The sequence below is a fragment of the Haliaeetus leucocephalus genome, unplaced genomic scaffold, assembly GCF_000737465.1.
Source record: "Haliaeetus leucocephalus isolate CR32 unplaced genomic scaffold, Haliaeetus_leucocephalus-4.0 Scaffold201, whole genome shotgun sequence".
Lineage (NCBI taxonomy): Eukaryota > Metazoa > Chordata > Aves > Accipitriformes > Accipitridae > Haliaeetus > Haliaeetus leucocephalus.
Window position 1 is genome coordinate 677,018 of NW_010972637.1, and position 23,735 is coordinate 700,752.

A 23,735-nucleotide genomic window follows, 5' to 3' on the forward strand; every position below is an offset into this window, starting at 1 on the left:
CCCCCCCCCCAACCAACCCAAAATCAAAAAACCCCCAACTCCTTCAGGGCTGCAGTCTCTGATTTAGGGGAAAACCAGTGCAAGCTAAAGCTCAACCCCAACAGTTTGATAAGTTACTGGTAGAGAAGATCAAAACTGCTGTGTGCTAAGCTAGTATGCTGCTTATAGTGGTAATGACCGCATCTGAAGGCTCAGGGAAAGTATGCGCAGAACTTTTCCCCTGGTTTCCCTTCACAGCAAGGCACAGACCCAGTTTTCAGGAGAAAACCTGAATCTTTGTTCTTTGTTACCCCACTAAACTCTTCTGTTACTTTGGCTTGCTGCTTTCCAAACATGTCAAGAGCTCTGACACACTGCAGCAACAAAATCTATAGTTTAAATGAGACTATTTGCAAGCATGTGATCAGGTTTGGGATGATCCTTCAGTCCCTACGATGTACAATCATTTTACACACTGTTCAAATCAAACCAGTACATACTAAATTTTCCATATACATCATTTGTTTCAGATTTGCAGCCCAAAATAGAGTAAAATGATGTATTTTTTGGCTTTTGGAAGTGCAAAATGACTCATGGGTGGTTGGGGTTTTTTTCACTATTTTTGTGGCTTCCCGCTGGGAACTCACAGTCCTTTTTTCTAGTCATTATGCCCTCTGAAACAGGAGGAAATTTCCACAAGAGCACCTGAACAACCATGTGGCATTACATACTCAGACAACCTGTCAGCTCCTGGGGTGGTTTGGGGGGTCAGTAGCAGCTGGAAGGTGAACTTGGAGGAGAAAAGTACTACAGGACTTTGCCATAACCAGGGAGCTGAACAGCTAGACCTTCGGGGTGACTTTGCAGAAGACAACGTTATCAGGAGCTGCATGGTGGCTAGGCCCTCCTTCCTGCACGAGGCTAATGAGTGTGCTTAGCAGTGTACAGCCTCTGAAAGCCAACAACTCAGTAGCTACTGGAAACCTCAGAGGTGTGTTTGCTTTTGGAAGGGGATTTTGAGGCATTTATTATCTCTGCAACATTGTGCAGCCACCTTGTAGCACTCTTCTTAAATTAGAATCTTTATTTAGATGGTTTTACAAAAATGTGTGATAAATTTCTAGTCTGGCCATGTTTTTTTCTTCATAACTCTTCTGCTGGTTGACTGCTTGGTTTCTTTTTCTCTTTGTACGTTTAAACTTGCAGTTTGAGGAAACATGCAGGCTAGAGAGCTAATAAAACAAGCTTTTCCTGTGGACCACCAAGTGCAGTGAGGCTATTGTTGCAGTGGTACTGATGCACTGACACAAAGACAATGGTAAATAGTATCACTAGCAGAAAGAAAGCTGGAAAATAAAGACTGTATTTTTTTAAAATATCTCACCAGTGCTTCCACAAGAAGGATGTAGACCCCTTCAAATAACGTCCCCTGCAAATGCCAATAGGAGCAAAGAAAATCATCATTCATGATGACATATTGTTTCTACCTAGTAGGCTCCTATCACATTAAGCCAAGGGAAAAATATTTCCATTTCCTCTGCTGTGAAATATGTCTTGCCTCATTTCTTAATTGGTCTAGACTGATCAACTGGCTGGGCTCTTAGACAAAATAAGAAGAGAATTCTTGTTCCAAGTACTCTTGGATGTGGTCTACACTTGCTTGGGCTGGCAGGGCTTGCAGGGCCTGACAGTGCTCTGAGGGAAAGATCACCAGCCAAATGCCCTGATGATGCACAAGGAGTGCCTGGCTTCTGCCAGGGAAGGGTGGAGGGCAGGCTCCAAGCAAAATTGATGCTCAGAAACAGCATACATGTGAGAGAGCTCAGCATGAAGTTGTCTTTACACATAGAGGACAAGGCAAACTGAACTGAGTCCTACTGCTAAAGAGGGTATAAACTGTTCGTCTTTCTGCTCATTTGTTTCCTGGATGTAAGAGGCCTGTCTTGGCTGTAGTTGTGAATTAACATAATTTTGGAAAAAGTCCTAACCCTAATGACAAGGAATCCTTCACTTGCATTTGTCTGCCACAACTGTGACAAACAGAGAACATGTTCTTCATGGCTTTGAGTGTGATGGCTGGCTTTAAGCACTAAAACCCCCACAGATCCTGTGCAGGCAAAGACATGCTGGTAGGAGCAGAAAACCTTATCCAAGGTAGTCATGCTTTGAAATTTTCCTTGAATGGATGTGAGAAAAGGAGGTGAGATTTTAAGTAAAGTCACTTGGCACTATTATTTGGCAAACCACAAGGACCTCAGAGCTGTCTTTCCTCTCTATGTACCAAAGTGAATCTAGATTGTTATCAATGCTGTTAGAATCATAGAATCATAGAATCACAGAATCATTTAGGTTGGAAAAGACCTTCAAGATCATTGAGTCCAACCATCAACCATACCCACTAAACCATGTTCTGGAGTACCCTGTCTACTCGCTTTTTGAATACCTCCAGGGATGGTGACTCAACTACTTCCCTGGGCAGCCTATTTCAATGTCTGACAACCCTCTCAGTAAAGAAATTTTTCCTAATATCTAACCTAAACCTCCCTTGCCGTAACTTGAGCCCATTTCCTCTCATCCTATCTCCAGCCACCTGACAGAAGAGACCTGTTCTCAGTAGGCTGGCTGCAGATAATGAATTTAGATTTTATTACATTATAATACAGTATGTGTAGGAAACAGACTTATGGAGGCATGTCATGGAGCCTGTCCCATGTAGAAGTGCATTAGATGTAATGCCAGTTCTTGGCAAGGCTAAGGATTGAGTTGCTGTGAGTCTTAGTGGCAGACCCTTCTTCCTTCCATGCAACAATAAAACAGGACACTTATTTTAATCCTCTTTACATAATTTCCTCCTGCAGAGAAACCAGTCCAGTGTCCACTGTCTCACACCCATTGCAGTGACTACTTGCAAAGCATCCCAGTGAGTCCAGCAGTACTGTTGTATGCCTTGGCACACCATACTCCCCTGAGCACGGAGTCCTTGTTGCCTCCCCAGGGAGCACAGTACATGAAGTCCCCTCAGCCTGTAACCTTGCCTAGCACCCTGCTCTGTTATGGTAATGGAGCATGCTGGACACACAAGTCCTCAGAAAGAGCAGCTTTGTGCTTTGTTAGTGCATACACCATTGCCAAGACTGTGATGCTGTCTAGCCCTTTCCCTGAGCAAGAAGCAACTGTGCTCCAGTTGCTTTGTCTTGTGCCAGGTGGGGCAGCTGAGGAGGCAGAGTCTGCTCACGCCTGGCCTCCCATCTGAGTGAACAGAGACACATTTGCTTGATTTGCCTTATGGTGTGTCAGCTAATAGAGGTTACTTCTCCTTTGTACCTTGCCTGCTACTCTTTACATCACTGTGGCTATCATGACCCTCCTTTTAAGCAGACATTTTCTTCAGCAGCTGGAGCATCCAGAAACTGCAGTCTGTCCAGCCAGCTATGGAGGCTGAGGGCCTGTGTCCATGCTCACAACCTGCTTGTTGCTGGCATATTCCTGCATTGCTTCCTGATTTAGGGACCCATGGGAGCAGTGTTTAGTGGATTTTCAGGCCAGTTGGTTTAGCCACTGGTTGATGCCGCAGTGACCTTTCTACTACAGGGACTTGACTGCCAAGGGATTTTCTGTCCCTCCCAAGAGGAGACAGGCACCTTTTTGCATCATGCAAGATGATAAACACTTCAGGTGACTCTGGATGGTTTTTAAAAACACCATGAGTGCAGTTTGCAAGATCATGAGCCTGGGACAAGTCATTAATATTCTGGAGCTGATTAACTTCTAGCATCTGTAGTGTGTGTAGAGATGGAGGGAAGCAAAACTTTGTTTCTGGTATGTACGACCATTTAGACTATCTCTTTCCTATTGTGGAGAATCAAAAGGGAAGACTGGAATTAAATTTGTTGTAATGGACATTGACATAATGTAGATAAAGTGCTTAAAGAAATGTTGATTTCCTGAAAGGATGGGTTTCTCCTCCTGACTAACTGGCTCTGAAAATGTACAGTCACAGCCCTAAGGCTAAAAAGTCCCCTTTACCACCCCTAATCTTCAAACTACTACAAGAAAATGCCATCACAAAAAGAAGGGCTGGAGCAAGATCTTTGGAGCTAAGATGCCTCTGCTAAACCTGGAATTGCTTGCTGAAATTTACTTGAAATTAGCTGGAGGATTTCTCTGCTCTTTCATTCATGAGGAGGACTGTGAGCTCCTGCCGTGAATGAGTGACTTTAGTTGAGAGCACTGATCTCCTCTCTCTTCCAGCTCAATGCAGTTGCTAACATTTCAAAACAGAAAGCTGCTTACCCTGCCTGACTGCTGCTGCCTGCCTCCAGGAGCACTGCAACTGGCTGGACCTGCCACCTGTACAGCATGATGCTGGGGGCTATACTTTCAGGGTCCTGCTTACCTCTCCAGAAAGAACACCGGGTGCACTATGGATTTTCAGAAAGATTGTGAGAGCTTTAAAAAGTTTAAATATTTGAGGCCTCTGTCAAATTGGTTTGCAATTGCACAAAATTTTGCACATCTCTCTCCCTGTTCCTTGTTCCCTCCATGACAGTGATGGTTTATTGGCAAGCAGCCCATAATACTGACTATGGAAAGGGTAGGATGAGGAAAGGAACACTACTGTGTTCAGCAGTTTGCTGTATTGACAGGGTGAAGGTGGTCAAATTTGTTCTTCTGGCTTGTTTTTTCCATGTAGATGAAAGAAATTCTCTCTATATATCATGGTTTATCATACAGAATCCTCTTCATGATGAAAAAAGGGATTTGGATTATTATGTTAAAATTTTCCATGGGTCAAATCTCCAATTCTGAAAAAGCATGTTGCAGTCAAGACAATTAGAGGGCTGTGCCTCCAGGTTTTGCTTTTACTTATTTCTAACCTCATCTAAGGGCCGGCCCCTTCAACTGCAGTGCATGGTAAAGACATAATGGGAGAAGAGGCCAATGCCATTATAATGTCTAATGAAAAAGTGTAAGTGAGTGCAGTGATGCTAGCTTTGAATGCTGCACATCCTGCATAGCTCTGAGAAGAATGTATTATTAATAATTTGTAGTAACACGTGGCTTCTAATTTACTGCTTTCTTTTTTCTGTTTAAAACAAATGGAAAAAACTACATAATTAATCTCCTTGCTGCTCATGTTGTATCAGAGATGGCTGTGCTTTTAGGGGGATATTCCTCCAAAGTGTCAAAGCATGTACTCCAGCACTTAGGGAGGATGCTTAGCCAAAGATAGTCTGCTTTCACCTCTGATAGCCTGCTTAAGAGGAAGAATATGGTCCCTACACAAGAGATCAGATTTGTTATGCCGAATGGGTAGAGAACAGAACAGCAAGTAACTTACCACATCAATTATCTGCAGCAAAGAAAGCTGGAGCTCGACTACAAGGGGTTGGGAGTCATTCACTACTGGTCGTTCAAGACGATTGTAGTTTCTCAGCAGTTCTCTGTACAAGCGTCTCTGGCTTTCGCCCTGCTGAGAGACTAGTGAAAAAGAAAGAAGGCATCTGTCATTCGGGCTGGTCACACTGTCCCCATTGTCTGTTTTGCTGAAAAAACCCACTTAATAGGTTTGTAATTTGAAAGCAACTCCCCCCAAAGTTCCCAAAATTCTGCACATGGGTGTGACAGACACAGCTTTTCTGCATACATGACTGATGAGCTCTTAAAAAAAAATTAACCACTACACTCTAACCCATTATTAGCACTCAGAATCTACTGAACAGCCTTTGCGGCTCTGAGTAAATGTCCCCCTTCCTTGGTGCCCCTCCTGCTAATGGCAAGTGGAAATGTGGCTCCAAACCCACCAGACAGCTTCCTGGAAGGCAGTCAGAGCACTTTTATTTCCTTGCTCTTATTTATTTCCTAGAGACTGGCTGCTGTAAGCCAGTGCTGATATTATTTGGACATATAGTGTGTTTACCCAGTATGAGTAACCGGTATTACTTTTTGGACCTGATGTATCAGCCCCTTTTCTGTGCTCAGGAAACAGTAACAAGCCTTGATACCCTCTTCAATTGTGTGGCAGTCTTTCTGGGTTTAGGGTTACTTCCCTTGCCTTTTTTCCTTCTGATGGAAAGGATTGCACACTTTGTTAACACCTAATGAGGTGGTGGTATGAAGACTAGAGTATTTGACAGGTATGTATAATGACATATTGAATTTCTGGTGTTACATTCTTAACTCAGCTGCTACTGGGAACAGCCTCAACACAGAAGCTGTCATGCAAACACATGAGCATGTTAAAGGCTAGCAGAATTTCAGTCTATGCTTAAATTGCAAGATGCCCCGGTTCCCCAGCTTTGGGGTGGGTATGGAGAGCATCCATCTAACCTGTGTGACCAGGTTTCCTTGCCATAACAACCATGCATGGGGCAGGGTAGCAGTGATGGCTTGGGTTTCTTCCCACAGGAAGGTGAGTACTTTGCTAGGACACTGCACAGGTGCTTGGGTCCCCCAAAACAGTAGGTGTTGGTGCTCTGGCCAGTGGCAGCCTGAGCTCTACCTAAAAGCTGCATCTAACAGTGTGAGGGTCACGGGCTGCAGGTTCCCTGAGGCCAAACCAGTCCTGTCAGCATGAGTGCGTATTCCCTGAACTGTAGAAATCCAGTCCCTGGCAGGGTATCTGCACTGTAAATTATTATTACTTTGGACTGAAGCATTTTTTATGCACTGCAGCTCCCAGTCACTGTGTGTGACTTTTTTTAACTCTTGAGTAGAGCTCTGCACATTGACACCAGGACTCCTTTCACAGTGGTTATGATTAATATCTTTTTGACAATGCAAACAAACCATAACAGCAATTTCTGCCTTCCCCAGACTCTTACTGTGCTCAGCAAACCTTGCAAGCCTGGAACAAGCTGCTGTCTAACATAGCAGCCATGCCTTTTAAAGCTAATAATAAATTTAGTTTATGAACAGTTTATAAGTCTGTTTAATTTGTGTTCTCTTCAGTTTTCCTGATACTAAAGGGAGCTTTGTGGCTTTCCGGTATGACAGTGCCTGGTGAACAAGAAGGAAGAGTACGTTTGTTTACTTTGGTAAGTTACACCAACACATCATCTTCATGGGCCCTCTCTGCTCTTGCCTAATACACTACATGCTCATGGTTGAGGATGCTGTAAGCACCGGTTCAATAGCCCTTGCTGACATGTCAATATTGGATGCTATGTTTTCGCCATCAGCAAAGACAAGCTCTGGCCACAGTATCTCTCCTTCACCAGCTTAAGTAATCTTCCCTGCAAGGCAATGATTTAAGAAGTCCTCTGTTATGGCCTTAGTGCTTGTTTTCCAGTGCCTCAGCAGACCCCAATTTCCTTGTAAGATCCTTCTGTAAAAAGGAAACCAGTGAAAATCACTACACATTGTTCTGTGGAAAGAGACTCTGTGTTTTGAGCAAATTTGCTGTCCTTCCACTCACCTGCTCACCCCCGCTTCCACCCTCCTCCATGTTCCTGTGCTTTCGGGAAGATATGACTGCCTGCACTATTGCTGTCATCTTGAGTACTTATGTAATATTTGCCTTTAACCTTCCTTTTAAACTGGCTGCCTCATCTTTTACAAGGGAAAAGTGCCCTTCACCACTCTCTGGAAGTTGGCTGGGCTGCTAGACTGCCCTAGTACCATCACTGTCGTGGTGCATTAAAGCAGCCCCCCCACGAGAGGTCTGAGCATAACCCTTTGCTGTGTGCTTCGGAAAGCTGTCTTTGTACTGTGTGCTCCAAACATGCTAAAGCCAGGCCCCCTTCTCTGTTAAACTTTGTGAGCTGAAGTAGCCCGGTACTGCAATTTTGTGCCTGGTTTTCCATCCATTCTTCAACTCTCCCCTCTGTAATGTAATTGTATTACTTTGCGACCTCTTGTATCCAAAATTGTTAACATAGCCTTAGCTGATCTATTCTTAGCCTGCTGAGTTGGCATTGGTAACCACATATTTGTGTGCTGCATGGTTTTGCTCACAAAATTACATAGATTCAGAAGCAGCGGAGCCTTTGGGGTGTCCTGGCACATAGCTGTGGCAGCTGTTGGTACCACAAAGACCTGGCTAGGCTGGTCACACTGCCATCTCTCTGCTACAGCTGCTCTGGAGAAGGAACCAAGGTGGATGACAAGTCAGACTTGCATTTTCATAGACTTTTTCTTTAAATTGTAATCTTCAAATACTTAATGTTTCATACTCCAGAGAGATTTCTGCTTTTTTCCCTTCTAATGCTTGTGCTAATGCATTGTGACACTAGAACTCTATGTGCTAAATGGAGTGTTAGCTGGTGATGGGGAAGTCTGGATCTCTCAGGAATAGTGGTAGAATAAGTTTTAACACTGCCTATCCCACAGTCACAGAAATCTAACTAAAAGCAGTGGCAATGTTTTGTCTTTTAAACTAGGCTGGAAGCTGGACATCAATATTTTGAGGTTGCCAGGTCAGTCTCCCAAAAGCAATGCCAGACTTACTTGCCTATGCATGTTACAGGAAAGTACTGGCGAAGGGTATGATCCTTTCTAGATAAAGGATCTTTGAGCTATAGAAAGCCTCTTATGTCCCACTGCCTCAGACAGTGTCCCCCTTGTTTCTGGATTATCTTTGAAACAGTAGGAAATTACAATCTCAGTACAGTCTGAGGGCAGAGCAGTGAATGATGTCTGTCTCAAGTTTAGCAAGACTTTTGACACTGTCTCCAAGAACATCCTCATACAGGCTAGATAAATGAACAGTGAGGGGGATTGAAAAGTGGCTGAACCGTTAGGCTCAGAGGGTTGTAGTCAGCAGCACAAAGTCTGGCTGAAGGCCAGCCAGTGCTGGAGTACTCCAGGGGTGGATACTGGGGCCAACGCTGTTCAACACCATTACGAATGATGGAGCAGAGTGCACCCCCAGCAAGTTTTCAGATGGTACAAAACTGGGAGGAGTGGCTGATACAGGACCTGGTTTTGCTTCCATTCAGAGAGAGGGACCTTGAAAAACTGGAGAAATGGCTGACAGGAACCTCATGAAGTTCGATGAAAGGAAGTGCAAAGTCCTGCACCTGAGGAGGAGTAAACCCAGGCACCAGAATAGGCTGGGGGCCCACTGACTGGAGACCAGGTTGGCAGAAGAGCCCTGGGCGTCCTTCTAGATACCACGCTGACCATAAGGTGGCAATGCACCCTTGCAGCAAAGGCCACTAGCATCCTGAGCTGCATCAGACAGTGCCTTACCAGTAGGTCAAGAGTGGTGAGCCTTCCTCTCTACTTCAGCACTGGTGAGACACACTTGGAGTGCTGGGTCCAGTGCTGGGCTTCTCAGTACAAAGGAGACACAGAGTTACTAGAACCAAGGACTAGATTGTCCCTCAAGCTTTACCTTCTGAATAATCTAAAATTGTTCCCTGAACTGCTCCTGGAGTTTGCAGGCAATTGGGAGGCACAAGGCAAACCAATCCTCTGGCAGTTTTGTGAAGAGCTGTGTGGACAACAGAGGTATTTGTGCACTACATTCAACTCTTAAATACCTTTCTCAATCTCCTTCCATGCTTCTGCATGTGCAAAGAAGTCTGCAAGAAACCCACTGATTGATCAACACAACCTACAAACTGCTACCAATCTCTTGGGAATACATGCTATAGCCAAACTTCATCTTTCTTTCTAGGATGGAATGTCTGAGAACTGCACAGCAAGGTAACCTGCCCAGGAGTTATTTCTCTATTGCAGAATGCTACCACCTCCCCTCACAGGAGATACAAGAAAATGTCGGTCCCTCCAAATGCATTGCTGTGAGTCCAGGGAACTTCCCAAGTAGGGTGGTACTGTGTGGTATCCTCTGTGCTGGATCAGGGAGTCCTATGATGTGAAGGAAGAACCTGCAGCAAGAAAACAGAAGATGGCAGGTTCCCTAAGGTCTTATTTCTGAAATGTATCTGAAAAGCTGTCCTTCACCTCCTTTGTTTCCCTGCATCATCCTTGCCTTGAACTATTTCAGCAGGAGATAAAGCAGGATATCTTGCTGTTAGCTTACACTCTGAGCTCTGTCTTTCCTTTCACATGCATAGTCTGCATGTGAGATTTCATCCTGTTTATTAAATGCAGACATGTTGCAATGTCCCAGACAGGTTAGGCCAAGAGACTAGGACTGAAACACGGGATAATTGTATATTAAAAAAAAATTTGCAAAGACCTCCTCAAAGCAAGCCTAGAAGCATGTTAATAACTGCATCCATGTATTTGGACAAAGTGTGGGTTCATAGCTAGAAGCAGAGAGGCACCTCTTTTGAGGCTTGCACAGATGGTGTCTCACCCTGACTGCGAACCTTCATGATATCTATAAAGGGGTTTGAATTCTCTGAGACATTGCAATTAAATTAGATCAAGCTGGTACTTGCTGATGTCAGCTCCAAGTCAGCAGCTGTGCATGCCCAAGCTCAAGCTCAGGCTGAACTCATGTCCTATTGCCAGTGATGGCAAGGAGAACTGTCTCAATTGGTCTGCATGTTTTATGGTGACCTAACACATGCTGATCTTGGTGTAACTCAGATATCTGCTCTGGCTGCAAAGCTAAAAATAAAACAAATACCCCAAAACACTGGGTAGGGAAAAAAATGAAAGAGAAAGAGAAAGAGAAATAAATAACAAACATAAAAATAAAAATAACAAGAAAGAGAAAGAGAAAAATAAATAAATTAAAATATAAATAACAAGAAAGACAAAAGAAAAAGAGAAAGAAAAAGAGAGAAAAAGGAAAAGAAGAAAAAAGAAAAAGAAAAAGAAAAGAAAAAGAAAAAGAAGAAGAAAAAGGAAAAGGAAAAGAAAAAGAAAAAGAAAAAGAAAAAGAAAAAGAAAAAGAAAAAGAAGAAGAAAAAGGAAAAGGAAAAGAAAAAGACCTGACTAAAACTAGCAAAGTCCTTCCTCCTTCCTTGTGTGCTTCATATCGTTTCACTGGTTGCACTGGTTTATTCCTTTAGAATTTTACTTGGCCCATTGAGGAGACACAGGGCTCTAGGCATATGGCTGCAAGCTGACAACAAACCTCTTCCACCTTCTCTGTCTGGGTGGGATCCTCTGGGTATGGATTGCCTCTTCCATGCTTGAGCATCATCCCATTCTCTCCACTGTGCCACCATAATACTTCTTGTTTCTTCTGTGGGTTTGGGTTCAGATCCAGGGAAGTGTTTGTTGGGGTTGGAGGCTGTTCAGTGTCATCTGGTAGGCTGTCAAAATTGCAGCTAGCTCTGGACAGACTATCTATATGCCATCCCTAGGAAGGCAAGATGCTCCCTCCTTTCCTAGGAGCTGTGCTGTCATGTCTGGTCTTGGCTGGTTGATTCCCCTGCTGTTTTGCATGCAGAGCTACCTGAGCTACAAGGTAAGAGTCCAACCTTTGCCCATTCCCCAGGTTTGCTCCAAAAGTGGTCAGCTCCTTGACTGAGCATTCCTGGTGTGGGCCACATTCTGGCTTGCTGTGCACAGTAAAGAATAAATAATGAAATATTAACGAGAGGGTAGGTGGAAGGACATGGATTTCCAAAAGGTTTTCAGCCATGGTACCTGTATTTACTGACCATTCCACCTCTGGTTCGTAGTGATCCCTGATTTTATTTTCATAATCTTTGAACTTTTTGTTGGGCCAGCTGCTAGCTGAATGTTCTAGCTGTTGCTCATTTCTTTTGGCAGAGGTCTGAGCCTTACACACAAGTTATTACTTTATTTATACAAGATTATGGGAGTTACTGGTAGGTAAAGGACCAATGGTTTTTAGACCAAATATCATATTCTTCCAATATCACTTTATATTCACACATAGGTATGGTAACATGTCTCTGAATTACAAAACATGCCTTTTTTTTTCTTCCCTTCTTAAAAACAGTTCCTAGAATCATTTGCACATACAAGCTCTTTGCAGAACACAGTAAATTAAAATCAACAGCATATTCCTGGGCCATCACATTGTTGCTTTTAAATATTTCATCCCCTGCTACTTCATAAAAGGACCTAAACTGCAGCAATAATGTGGTTGTGGTAGTTATTCACCCCCCTTGTACTTCCTGCAGGTGTTTCACCACATCTATGTCATTTTTTTCACCCTGTATTGTTACTTTGTCATGTTCCCTCTGTTTTGGTTGGTTGGTTTGTTTGCCTGTTTGTTTTACTGTTTCCTAAAACAAATTGAGTGGAGTTCTGGCCTTTTTTGAAAAAACAAGGTCATTATACTGAGAGGTATTGTTATATTTTGTTGTGTAATGTTTGTATACAATCTTATTATAATTGAAAGATATACAGAGCAAAAAGCCTTTAGGAAAACCTATGGGTATCAGAGCTAAATCCTAAAACTTCCAAGTATTTTCCTAACAACCTGCAGACTCTTCTGCCATAGCTCCTCTAATCTTATTTATTTTCTTTTTAGTTTATAACTGTACTCTTACAGGGATTTTTAGCTATTTCTTTGGGAATGCAAATAGAACGATCACAGGAAGACACACAGACATGCTTTATTTGCAATTACGAATTATGGGGGAAGTAACAGGAATAGTATCAGAAAAAAAAGCAGGTTGTTTCACAGGCAACTTCTTTGGCATAAAGAATTGGAATGGCAACAGCACTTACAAAATGTGGCATGTTCTAATGCTTTGGTAGCTATAAAATAACCACCCACCTTATTTTTTGTATATTTTGCAGATTTCAGAGAATGTAAAGCATGTCATTGCCATATGTCCCTTAATCCCCAGAGACACAGATGTGTCCCATCTGCTTTTGTTCTTATGTGCAGTGTTGTTGCTTTTATCTGTGGCTGCAGATGCATTATTTCTTTCAATGTCCTTTGATTTAAAATGCATGCCATCACACCTTCAGGAAGGAGTAGTCATATGAGAAACAATGGAATCACATCAGCTGCCTCAACCCTGTGTGTGTCTGTGTGTGTGTGTTTGTGTGTTGTGTATTTGAATACCTCTTTCATTTAAAACCTCTTTTTAATCTACTTCCCTTCTGGGTAATCTTTGACTCTAATCTTTGGCTCTCACTATGCAGATTGTTTCTGCATCTTACACACAAAACTCATTAGATACCCAGAGGAATGTGAGAAATGCCATGTTTTCATAAGCAAAAAGGACCTAATCTTCCTGATATTGGTCACTTCTGTTCTTTCATAGCAGATAAAGAGCTCCCAGCAGAGAGGGGTATTAAAGGGTATGCTAGGAAAGGTTTCATCTCAAAGATTTTAGGCACATGACAGTATGCTAAAAAGAGAATATAGGCCATTACATAATGAAAGGATGGGATTATATTTTTGGTCCTGCTAGCTTAGTGCAGATGTTTTAAAGGCTGAGATATGTGTGTAAGGTGAAGAGACACACATTATGATATTAACAGTGGGATACATCTCAAATATATGATAGTTATCTAAACTGCCTCATTGCTCCAGGTCAGAAACATAACTGGCTAGTTAGTTTAACTGGCTAATTAGTGTAATGCTAGTTTACATTAGCTCCGTGCAATATAACTGTAATTATTACAATACTCTATGTCAAGGGAGCACAGGAGAAGGTAGTTGGAGCACTGGTGAAGAGGGGGACTCCCCTTGCTAGACATGTTAGAGAGAGCTGTGGCTGTCTGAAAGTTACTCTTGCCAGCCATCCTGGGATTTGTGGGGAGGAATAATAATGGAAGCCAACAGAAAGAAACAAAATCGTATGACGAGAGTGAGATACCAGTGATATGGTCATCAGTGTACTGGAGTGTGCTTCTGGATTCCCCACTCTCACTGGCTTGCAGAGCAGCTTGTTACATCCCTTCACCTCTACATGTTTCAGCACCCAAACCAGTAAACCAAGGGAAAGACCTTCTTGGGAAACCACTATGAACTTCACTAACCAAGTGCTGTCAATGAGGTAGCCATGGCAATCAGCACAGCATTCACAGACAGCTCTGAAAAGGGTCACAGGGGATCTGCAGCTCCCCATCAAAAGCCCACTCAACAACATGCCAGGCACATGTGGAGAGCTCAGATCTGGGAAAGCCGTATGTGAACAGACAGGTATAATAACGATAATAACAAAGAGGCAAGTCTAGTTAGGGCTGAGAAGAAAATAGGTAGGAAGAAGGTGTTTTTCCTAAACCCAGTGCAGGTAATAGCAGTGACAGAGGCTGCAATGAAATCTTCAGTTTACTGTGCAACACAGTTCTTCAGGCTCCACTTCCCACCCCAAAAATGTTCCAATATAATGATAAAGAAGCCCATACCAGGGTCAGCAGGACCCTGGAAGAGGAGGAAGATAAGTGCACCCCTTAGGAAGAGAAATTTTGTCCCCAAGACATGAAAAGAGCAAAGATAAAACCCAAAACTTAGTTCTCCCAAGTGCTATTCCTCAGTCACAGACATGCCTTTACCAGGCAGAGAAAGCTTGTTCCTTTTTTCATAGTTCAGAGGGGATCTTGCCATTGCCTCAGTGTGTTGTTACTGAAGAGCGGTGATATTAACTTCCCTGTGCAATGCAGAGGACAGGTTGGAGTGGAAATGTAACAGACAGTAATACCGTGGAAATGAACCACCCAGTATACCCAAAGACATTGCAGTGATTCTTTCCCCTTCTTCCTCTGCAGTGCTGGTCAGTGGCAATAGTTATGATCCCAGAGATGGCTAGTTTCCTGAACAATGAACTTTTGCCTTGCCAGCCTGCCAGCTGTACTTGCATAGCAATGCTAAGCAGCAAAGGTACTGAGAATGCAATTGTCAAGGCTAGTGATGGTTCCTCCTGCACTCTTCCGGCATCTGTCAAGCCTCAGCTGTTGCCTGTGAGCAAAGTGAGAACTGCCCTGGCTGCAAGGCACAGGCAAGGCACAAATGTCCAAAGTCAACATGGCTCTGAGAATGCAGAGAAAGTTGCAAGTTTGTCTTTCCAGTATCTGAAACACAAATGCTGGATGATGTGAAACATGGTGTTAGAGCCCAGTGAAAGGGATATGGACTACCCTAATGGAAATTGTGACTGTGTCTTGAACGGCTGCTTGTTTGTCCTCCTTTTCAGTGCTTAGTACTTAGTTCCCAGTACCTGAACTGGGAAATGTGAAGATACATTTTCTCCAAATCTGAAATAGTTTCCCACTTGGGAAGCAAAACTTACATGAAACATCTATAGATGAAACTCAGCCATGTTTTAAGCAGCACTGCTGAGCTTTCACTAGGCCAGGCTAAATTTGCTGCCCATCTATGTGAAAGATGCTGTGCTACTAGCTGGCTGGTGATAATTTATAGGTTTTGGCAGCAGAAGTGGTTGCTATCAAGGGATTTTTTCCAAGGGAAAGAAGCCTGAGGCTTTGGTGGTCCAGGTCTTCAAAGACACAGGGACCTGTAAATAGAGGCATGAAAATTCTCAGCAGGGAGTCTGAACTTATTCCACACGGAAGACAAAAGCTGCTTCTAATACTGTCCTGATGAGGTAAATGACTGGCTCTGAGCAAATTAGACTTGTCACCAATCAAAGGTCTGTGGACATCTAACCTAGGACACTTGAAATTGTAAGCTTTCTTTTGGCTGATTGAGCCCAGATTTGCTTACGTGCATAAGAAGTGGCTGAGCATGGTCTGTATCATGAAGTTTATAGGTGTTTTTTTTTCCCAGACTCTGAATGTCACAAGGTCTCAGTGACAGCTGAGCATTGTTTAGCCTTGATCTGTCTGCTTTCAGGATGCTAGATGCTATTGCCTTTTCCTCAGGCACAGGCCTCGAGTCCTGGTTTTGTTGGGATCAGTGGGGATATGAAATATGTGGCTCTCCTTGCTGCACCCTGCCAGCCAAACCTGCATTAGCTGAGTCACTGATCCTGACTAAGAGCAGAAATGAACTACAGTGAAAATGAGGTACTTCCAGACAATGATGATCTGGGGAGCCTGATTTTGTCTTAACTTTACTCTGTTGATCTAAAGCTTTGGCAACTTCAATCTAATGCTCCTGAATTATGTCAGTGCAAACAAAAATACTTTAAACAACATTGGTGCCCCACATGTCCAGGTGGAGTATGGCTGTCATCTTGTGATACAGTAGCAAAGCCTGTGGATGCAGGATGCTTGGTCTCTGAGAGAGACCAAAACTAGCCTGAAAAGCAGAAAGCGATCCTGTGCTGTCTGGCCTGCCCTCTTGTATTCCCCAGCATACAGACTTCCTGAGTCCGCTAGAGCATTTTGACCCGAAGGGGAAATGGTTTGCCCACTTATGAAGAGGCCTCCTCTGGAGAAGGATGTCTCCTCTCCTTACCCACAGACCTGTTCCCATGTGATCTATCTTTTCTCTCCCATCCTGCCCTCTCATTGTCATTGTCAGGCAACGTGTAAGTAGATCTGATGATGGCAGGAGTGCTGAAATGCTTGAGCTGAGATATCAATCCAACAAATTTGAATTATAAAGTAAATGGAAACTGGGGACCCTAATATATTTGGAGACTATATTAGAAGACTTAGACCTTGAACAAAACACTGCTGCAGACAGCATGCTGCAGGATAGCTGTTTGGCTATATTAGAAAGGCAAGTCTTTTGCTTAGAGCTCTTGAAGCTGTCCAGTTGCCTTTTATGAATTGTGTGTGAAGCCTTGAACAAGAATGGGTGCAAATCAAAGTTGCTGTCCATTTGCCACTTGAAACACTGACAACTGCAAACCATCTAACAACTATTTATTTCATTTTTTATCTCCTCTCCCTATTGTTACAGATGCTCAAGCTAGATTTCAGTTTGCTGATGACTTTTTTAAAATTCCACAATATTCAAGGGAATGTACTCCATCATTTGTCATGACTTGCTCAGCCACTTTGCAGACTCAAGATGATGAAATTCTTAAAAAAGAGCACAAGATGGCTAAGAATTACAGAATGTATTTTCTGCATCATTATATGACTTCCTACGTTTTTTTTTTCCCCAAACCTACAGACTCAAAGGTGATGAAAACACTAAGCAGCAATCTCTTCTAAAGCCAGCCTATAATCAACATCAGAGAGACCCACTGCATGACACACAGTTAGCTCTGTGCCTAATAAAGCCACCCCACGGCAGCACAAGATATACACTGACCCTGTGGAGTGAGTCGAGTGGAGGCTACTGAGACAAGGGGCTGCTGGAGCACAGCATGTCTGATGAGACATGGAGAGACATGCCTTTGATCAGCTTGGGGATGAGAAAGCAAGGGGGAGCTCTTTTGGCTGTCTTCAGCTGCCATGAGGAAGGGGTCTGCAATGAAGGAGCCAGACTCTTCTGTGAGGTGAACAGGGATAGCACTAATTAGACATAAGTTGCATTATGGGGCATTGCCAGGGTATCAGGGAGCCTTTTTTTCTCTGAAGGGTACTCACCATAGAGGACACCACTGTCCTTGGAGATCTTCCCAGCTTGACTGCTCAAGAAGCAACATAATAGAGGTGTCCCTGCTCTAAGAAAAGGGATTGGACTGGGCAACCTCTGGAGGACCCTTCCAACCAAATTATTCTACCAGTCTATGAATATGTATAGATCAGATCCTCTCTCACCTCAGCTACTACAGACATATCTTTCTCAATTTCCAATTTAATTTTCTCTCTTGGCATGGTGGAAAACTAAGTGACCGGAGATTCTTTTCCACATAGCCACAGCTGAGCTTCAGGGAACACAGCAAACAGTCTTGTCAGTCCAGTCTGCAAATTGGTTTTAGGCTGTTTAGGTCCTCGATGTGAAATGAGATCTCCTCAAGCCTGCCTCTTTCCTCCAAGTCCTTTTTCTGCCCAAATCTATGTTGCATTAAGGACAGAAATGAAGACTGTGGCTTTCTCTGCAACATTCTGGAATGCAGTAAGTACTGAAGACATCCATTTCTGGAAGGTGATAAAGATTGCAGACATCCATTTCAGTGCTCTGGTAACCACCGCTTCTCTAACTGAGCAAAGCCAATTGATAGCAAGGCAGGACAGAGTCACCTGCACCTCACTGTTGACATGCATAAGTACTCACGCTGACTACAAATTATCTTCCTATTGCAGTTTACTGATTTAATTGCAGGCCCCAGGTGGGAAGACTGTTATTTCCAAACACATCATCTGGTTCTGGTTTTCAGCCTTGTTATCACCTGCTTTGCTCAATGCAATATAAGCAGTTTTGCTGATAAGAAAAACTCTTTCTTCAAGACATATTTGCTCAGGAGTGTGTCCCAAAACAGCAATGAACTCCTGTCTAGCTTTTTCATTCCCATGGATGCTACTGATTGCCTGTGCTAGCCCTACCTGTCTCAGGCAGATTTGCTCTTTTTCTTAGATTACACAGGATCTCTAGGCAGTACGCATCCTCAACCAACCATGTCAGGAGTTATGCAAAGGGTTTTGATCTTCTTTAATCACACCCTAGAACTGGAGAGACTTTATATCTCCCTTTTTGCTTGTGACATAAAAATGAAATTTTGTACTAACCCTTTGTTCAGGATGTACAATAAAATCGAATGGTATTTGGGTAGACATGTTCCCTTGAAAATCCCAGCCATCATGTTCAGTTGGAAATACTTCCTGTTTTGTGACTGATGTAACCCATTCTTAGACTCTGGAGAGAGTTACTTCATCATGCAGGTGTGAGAAGGGATGCTGCTGTTCACTGTTCTCACTGCACCACAGAGACATAAAACACCTCTTTCACTGCTTGGAACTTCACAGTTGCTGACAAAATCATCCAATATGTTACTGCCATCACTAACTCATGTTGTCTTCCACATGTCTTAGGAGAATAAACCAGATGGAGAAAAAAGGTCTGGAGCTGTCTTTAGGACTGAACCCTGTGCATGGAACGGGAACTTCTGCTCTGAGACCATCGGAAGGCCCCTGCACTGGAACAAGGCTGAAGGCTCACAAGGCACCATCTGGCATCATCCCAAAGACCAGATGGGTGCTACTTTCTCATGCACTGTATCTGCTTCTGGATCCCCCCCACATGCAGAATGCTATAGCAATATGTGCATATAATAATAGGTGCTGGTGAAGTCAGGGCCCAGGTGCTTTTTGTGGACCTTCCTACTTTTTCTAGTGAGATTTGAGGAGAGTTAACACAAGAAGATTTAGCCCAGATCACTATCAGCAAATGTGCATGGAAACACCTCCAACTTTCCTACAGCCTGGTGACTTCTCACAGGCCTGGGCCAGCTCCACAGTTGCAGCTGTGCCTACAATAACACAGAGCAGCCTTAGAGCTGTGCCACTGAAGACACAAAGATTAGCAATTGAACACGACGTCTGGTTCATTGAACTGAAAAGTCAATCTCAAAAGGCAAGCATGTACAGCAAGTTACTGTAGCAGACAGTAACTCACAGGAAATAATGAGAGATTTGCCTAGGACTCTGCCTGCCCGTCTTATATGTGTTGACACATGTTTCTGCACTAGTGATCTTGATCACAGAGTGACACCTATAAACAGACATGTGTTATGACAAGAACATTTAATCCCATCTGACTCCATATTTATGTGATGCCTTAGCATGCTCTCAGTATCCAGAGTGGCCAGACTTTGGTGTCTGTACTCCCAGATATTGTAGTAATGGCAGGGATCCGGCAGTAATTTCCAATCTCTGCAAGGTGCATGTGTGGCATCTTTTTAGCCAATATGCAAGAAAAGACCTACTTGTACAATCATAGAATCATAGCATCATTTAGGTTGGAAAAGACCTTTAAGATCATCGAGGCCAACCGTCAACTGTGCCCACTAAACAAGCAAAGGTCTTCCTCATATCTTTTCTATTTTAAACTTGCATCGGCTGCATTGTTATCTTTGAAACTGTATATCACTCAGTGGAGTGATACAACTCAGAGCATCAACATAGAGAATGTGGGGAACTGAGGTGAATGCAACCTTCAGACCTCAAATTAAGAGTATGAAAGATTCTAAAGGATCTGACTTTAACACCTGGTTCTAGTCTGGTAACATTTATGAGATCTAAAGGTGGAGCTTCTTCACCAACCACCTAAATTACCAATGACATTACATTGTACTCTATTAAGGCACAGGACTTCTCACATCTGTTCAACAGTGTCTCTTTGGAGTAAACCAGATTGATTAACACAGCTCACTGCAGTTCCATCAGTCCTACCCAGCTAAGGCCTGAAGTTTAGACTCCATATATAGGTATTGAAGTACCAGGCTTGGTTCTTCCTGCTACAGAGATCTCTAAACTCGTGTCACCTCAGTCTAACTAGCTCACATCAGAGAAATTGTAGCTTGGCAGCAGAATCTGTCCTTTTGAGACTGTCTTGGCAATGCTACTGCTGCTGCAGAAACAGCACCTGCTTGCATGGAAGTGAACCAAGAACAGTATCTTTGTGAGGATTTGGTCCTAGAGATCACCAGTTGTGTTCTGACGTGATCACTAGAGCTCATCTAAATCAGCAAATCTGTGAGAAGGCATGAAATGAGTGTAGCGCAGCAATTCAACTCTGTATTGTAAGCCAATGAAAAGCTGCTTTGCACCAGCTGGGTATACCAAGTCAGGCTGAGTTACTTCATAATTTACATCTTTTAGCTGGTTAGCTCGCTTGCAGCATCCCCTGCCATAGGATTTGTCCCATACTGCTGAGCACTTACATTCCCACCGGACAGCAGAGGAGGGGCTCTGTCCTCAGCTTGCCTTTGCCTTTGCTAGGCTTTTCAAAGCCACATGGCTAGAGTATAACCCTGATATCAAGCTGCACAGAGCAAACAAACTAAGAGGTCTGACTCTGCTCTGTGCGGCATGTGTGGCACTTTAGTGGCCTCACTTTAAAAAAAAAGGAGATAAAAGCCCAGTAATTAGAATGCATGGGTTGACTGGAGACTAGGAAAGTGCACGCTTAACTTCCCTGGATGTTCAAACCTAGCAGGTGCCTGTGCACTGAGCTGAAGGTAATGCTCCTCAGAGAGGCTAGGTGCCCATGTAGTCACCGGGACACGTTTCTGGGGAGAACTCCCTTGCAGGGTCATCTGCAACCTGGTTCCCAACCTGCGCCATGCTCTGAGAAGGGAGCAGGAGTGGGTCTGACCCCTCCTTTCCAATCTCTCTCTGGAGCAGGGGTTTTGAGTCCCTCCACCTGAGAGTGTTACGTAGCTGCTGGGACCCATAGGGTCCTACCATCCTCTGGGTGGTCCTTCAAGGATTGCACCTAGTCTGGAAAGGACATCTGGCTCTGAGAAATTTCATCTGGGATCCAGGGAGGCTGAGAACCAGTTTCCTGATTTTTCCTAGGGCCTGTGTCCCAGGAAAGCATCACTGGCTCCAGGCTTTTCAGGAAGGAAGGCTTCAAAGACCTAACATGAATAACATGTCTATCAGGGCTCCTAGCAGTAGTGCAAGCAGAGCCAAGTTGGAGCAAAAAGTTGTGGAAAGGACTGGAAAAAATGATTGAGTTCTTCATGTTTTGTTTTGTTTTGCTTTTTTACCTAGTCCTTGTCACAACTTTCCTGTTAAACAGCCCTGGAGGATTTTTCAGTAGTTGAGAAATTGTTACGAATTCTGTTGAAACAGCTCAGCACTATGTGAGAGTGATGTTAGTTATGATGGACTTGCTGTGACTTCCATGTGGGTGCACTGAGGAATCCTGGGGGAGTTCATTTGGAGCTTACTGTTAGAAGACTCTGCTACTGGTAACATGCTAAGATCATCCTGACTTTTTTCTCTTCTGACCCAACTGCACAATTCCTGGGGCTTTTTTTTTTTTTCCTTTTTTCTTTTCTTTAAAAAGAAAAAAAACCTATCCACAAAGCAGAGGTCAAATACAGACCACCTTAATCAGAGGTTCATTTTATCCTGCTTTAGCACTTGTCTGTAAAAGTGCATACTTGTAAACTGCTGGTAAAAGCACCTAACAAAAAAAAATCTCTGAATTATTTATAAAAGCAGTTTGTGTCTTCATGTGCCGCTCAGAGAAACTAAGCATCCCCTCTGATGAATTAGTGATTAGTCAGTATTTAAAAGGCAGTATTTACAGGATACACAACTGCTTAAAATTGGACTGCACACAAAGTGAGTTATATTGTAACCAGCTGCCATCACCTGCCTGTTAGTTCAGCTCCTGAAGTAGCACAGAAATGTCTTACAAAGATAGCAAGGTTCTTAATTTAGCATGGTGGGGAAATATTTTTCTGCAATACTATTACTACATTAGGCAGCTGAAATGTGGAGCTGTAATAATGAAATGCATAGATGTTTTGCAGATTCAGATAAACTAATGAGGAATTATTTGCATGAATAATCTGGTGCAACATCACATATATGTTAAGTTTCCTGTGCCCCTGTGCTTCTGCAATATGTGGACCACTTTCTCTGTTTCAAAAATATAATCCTCCTTTCTCTATGCATAAATCTTGAGTAACATGACATGGTCCCTCACACCTGGAATACTCAGGTTTAGAATTTATAGTTGCTGCGGACATGTATATTTCAGCTGTTAGGGATCAATAAAAGCACATTTTGTGTAGAACCCTGAACATCTTTCAGGACTGTGGCTATTTCAACCTCCCTTCTCATTTAAAAATTCTTTATTGTTAGCCTTGCAATCCTCCATGTTTGGAAGAATCACACAGTTCCTACTTTGGTTTCTAACATGATGAATCTTCAGAAGATAGCTTGTTCACAGGTGACACCTTAGACTACAGAAGCCCATTATTTTTTATATTGCAACTTATACCCATCACTGCCTGGAAGGATTCTTATTAAACACACGAAAAGTTAGAAGAGAAAAACAAACCAGAAATAGTAAATTTAGCTATTTCTGCAGCTATAAATCTTCCCAAATGATGCATAGAAAGTAAACAGTTAAGAATTTTCTTCTGGTCAGTTTTCTTTGTAGAACAACACCATTTCACTCTCACACTTACAGGGTTTTCACAGCCATCCTGCTCAGCCTGGAGTTATAATCTCCCATTCCCCAAAAACCACAGTTAGGTTAAATTTTTTAAGGAGAGAAAGAACATACTCCTTTTGAAACACAATGATTTCAGTTCATTTCTGAAAGTGACAATTACTCACTTTTCCTTAAAAAACCCTCACACCTTTTCCTTTCTTAAAAGAAGGTGCCCAGCACTGTAAGATCCACAAACTTATTCAAACTGATTACAAAACTCAATGGGACTAGCACTGGACCCTAACAAAGTTTAAACTACAAGCAGATACAAGTCCTTCTGAAAACAGAGTTGGGGTAGGATGTGACTAGCGTTTAGAAAAAAATAAAAGAAAAACAAACCAACCAACCAAACAAAAACCCCAAACTGGACAACCACAGATGAGCTTACCTTTAAAGAAAGACAGGAACAAGGATGCCCAGAGACATAGTCCAGAATAAACAAATCCCAAGCACTTTTCTGTGAGCATTGTCAAAAATAGGCTGGCTATCCTTCCTGAGCAGAGGGAGAAAGAGGATGAAGTCTTGGAGACAGCCTGCAATGACTGATGGATTTGGCAATTACAGTAATAAGGCATCAAACCAGCTTCCCACCAGGACAGAGAAGTACATTCGGTCATGTGCTTCTCCAGTCCCCAGGAGCCAAATCAGCTCTGTGCTGGGTCAGTAAATCCAAACACAAAGGGGCTGGTTACTTTGCTTGGGACTCACATTCCCAGACACTCAGGGCCTTTTCTTGGTCAGAAACAAATGCTAGTGGTTCCAGCACACAGCTGTGTATGTACTGCAAGAAGGGGGAGCATGCTGCCTGGGAGATGCTTTCCACATCCCCACAGACTGTACCTAACTCAAGACAGCACGTCTGCAGCAATTCCAGTGCTTGCACTCGAGTGCCTCTAGAGCTGTTTCCCAGCAAAATGAGTTTGTG

The 23,735-nt window shown here is 43.2% G+C and overlaps 1 protein-coding gene across 1 annotated transcript in view; it reads right to left on the minus strand.

Annotated features, from left to right (window-relative positions):
• LOC104830852 (neuronal acetylcholine receptor subunit alpha-7-like) overlaps positions 1-23,326 on the minus strand; it is a 66,168-nt gene extending 42,842 nt beyond the window's left edge. Inside the window, exons 1-2 of the mRNA XM_010566027.1 lie at positions 23,199-23,326; positions 5,321-5,460 (exon numbers count right to left, since the gene is read on the minus strand). Of these exons, the coding sequence (XP_010564329.1) occupies positions 5,321-5,460; positions 23,199-23,277 (219 nt within the window). The 5' untranslated portion in view covers positions 23,278-23,326. The remainder of the gene's footprint in view (positions 1-5,320; positions 5,461-23,198) is intronic.
• Between the last annotated feature and the right edge of the window lie 409 nt (positions 23,327-23,735).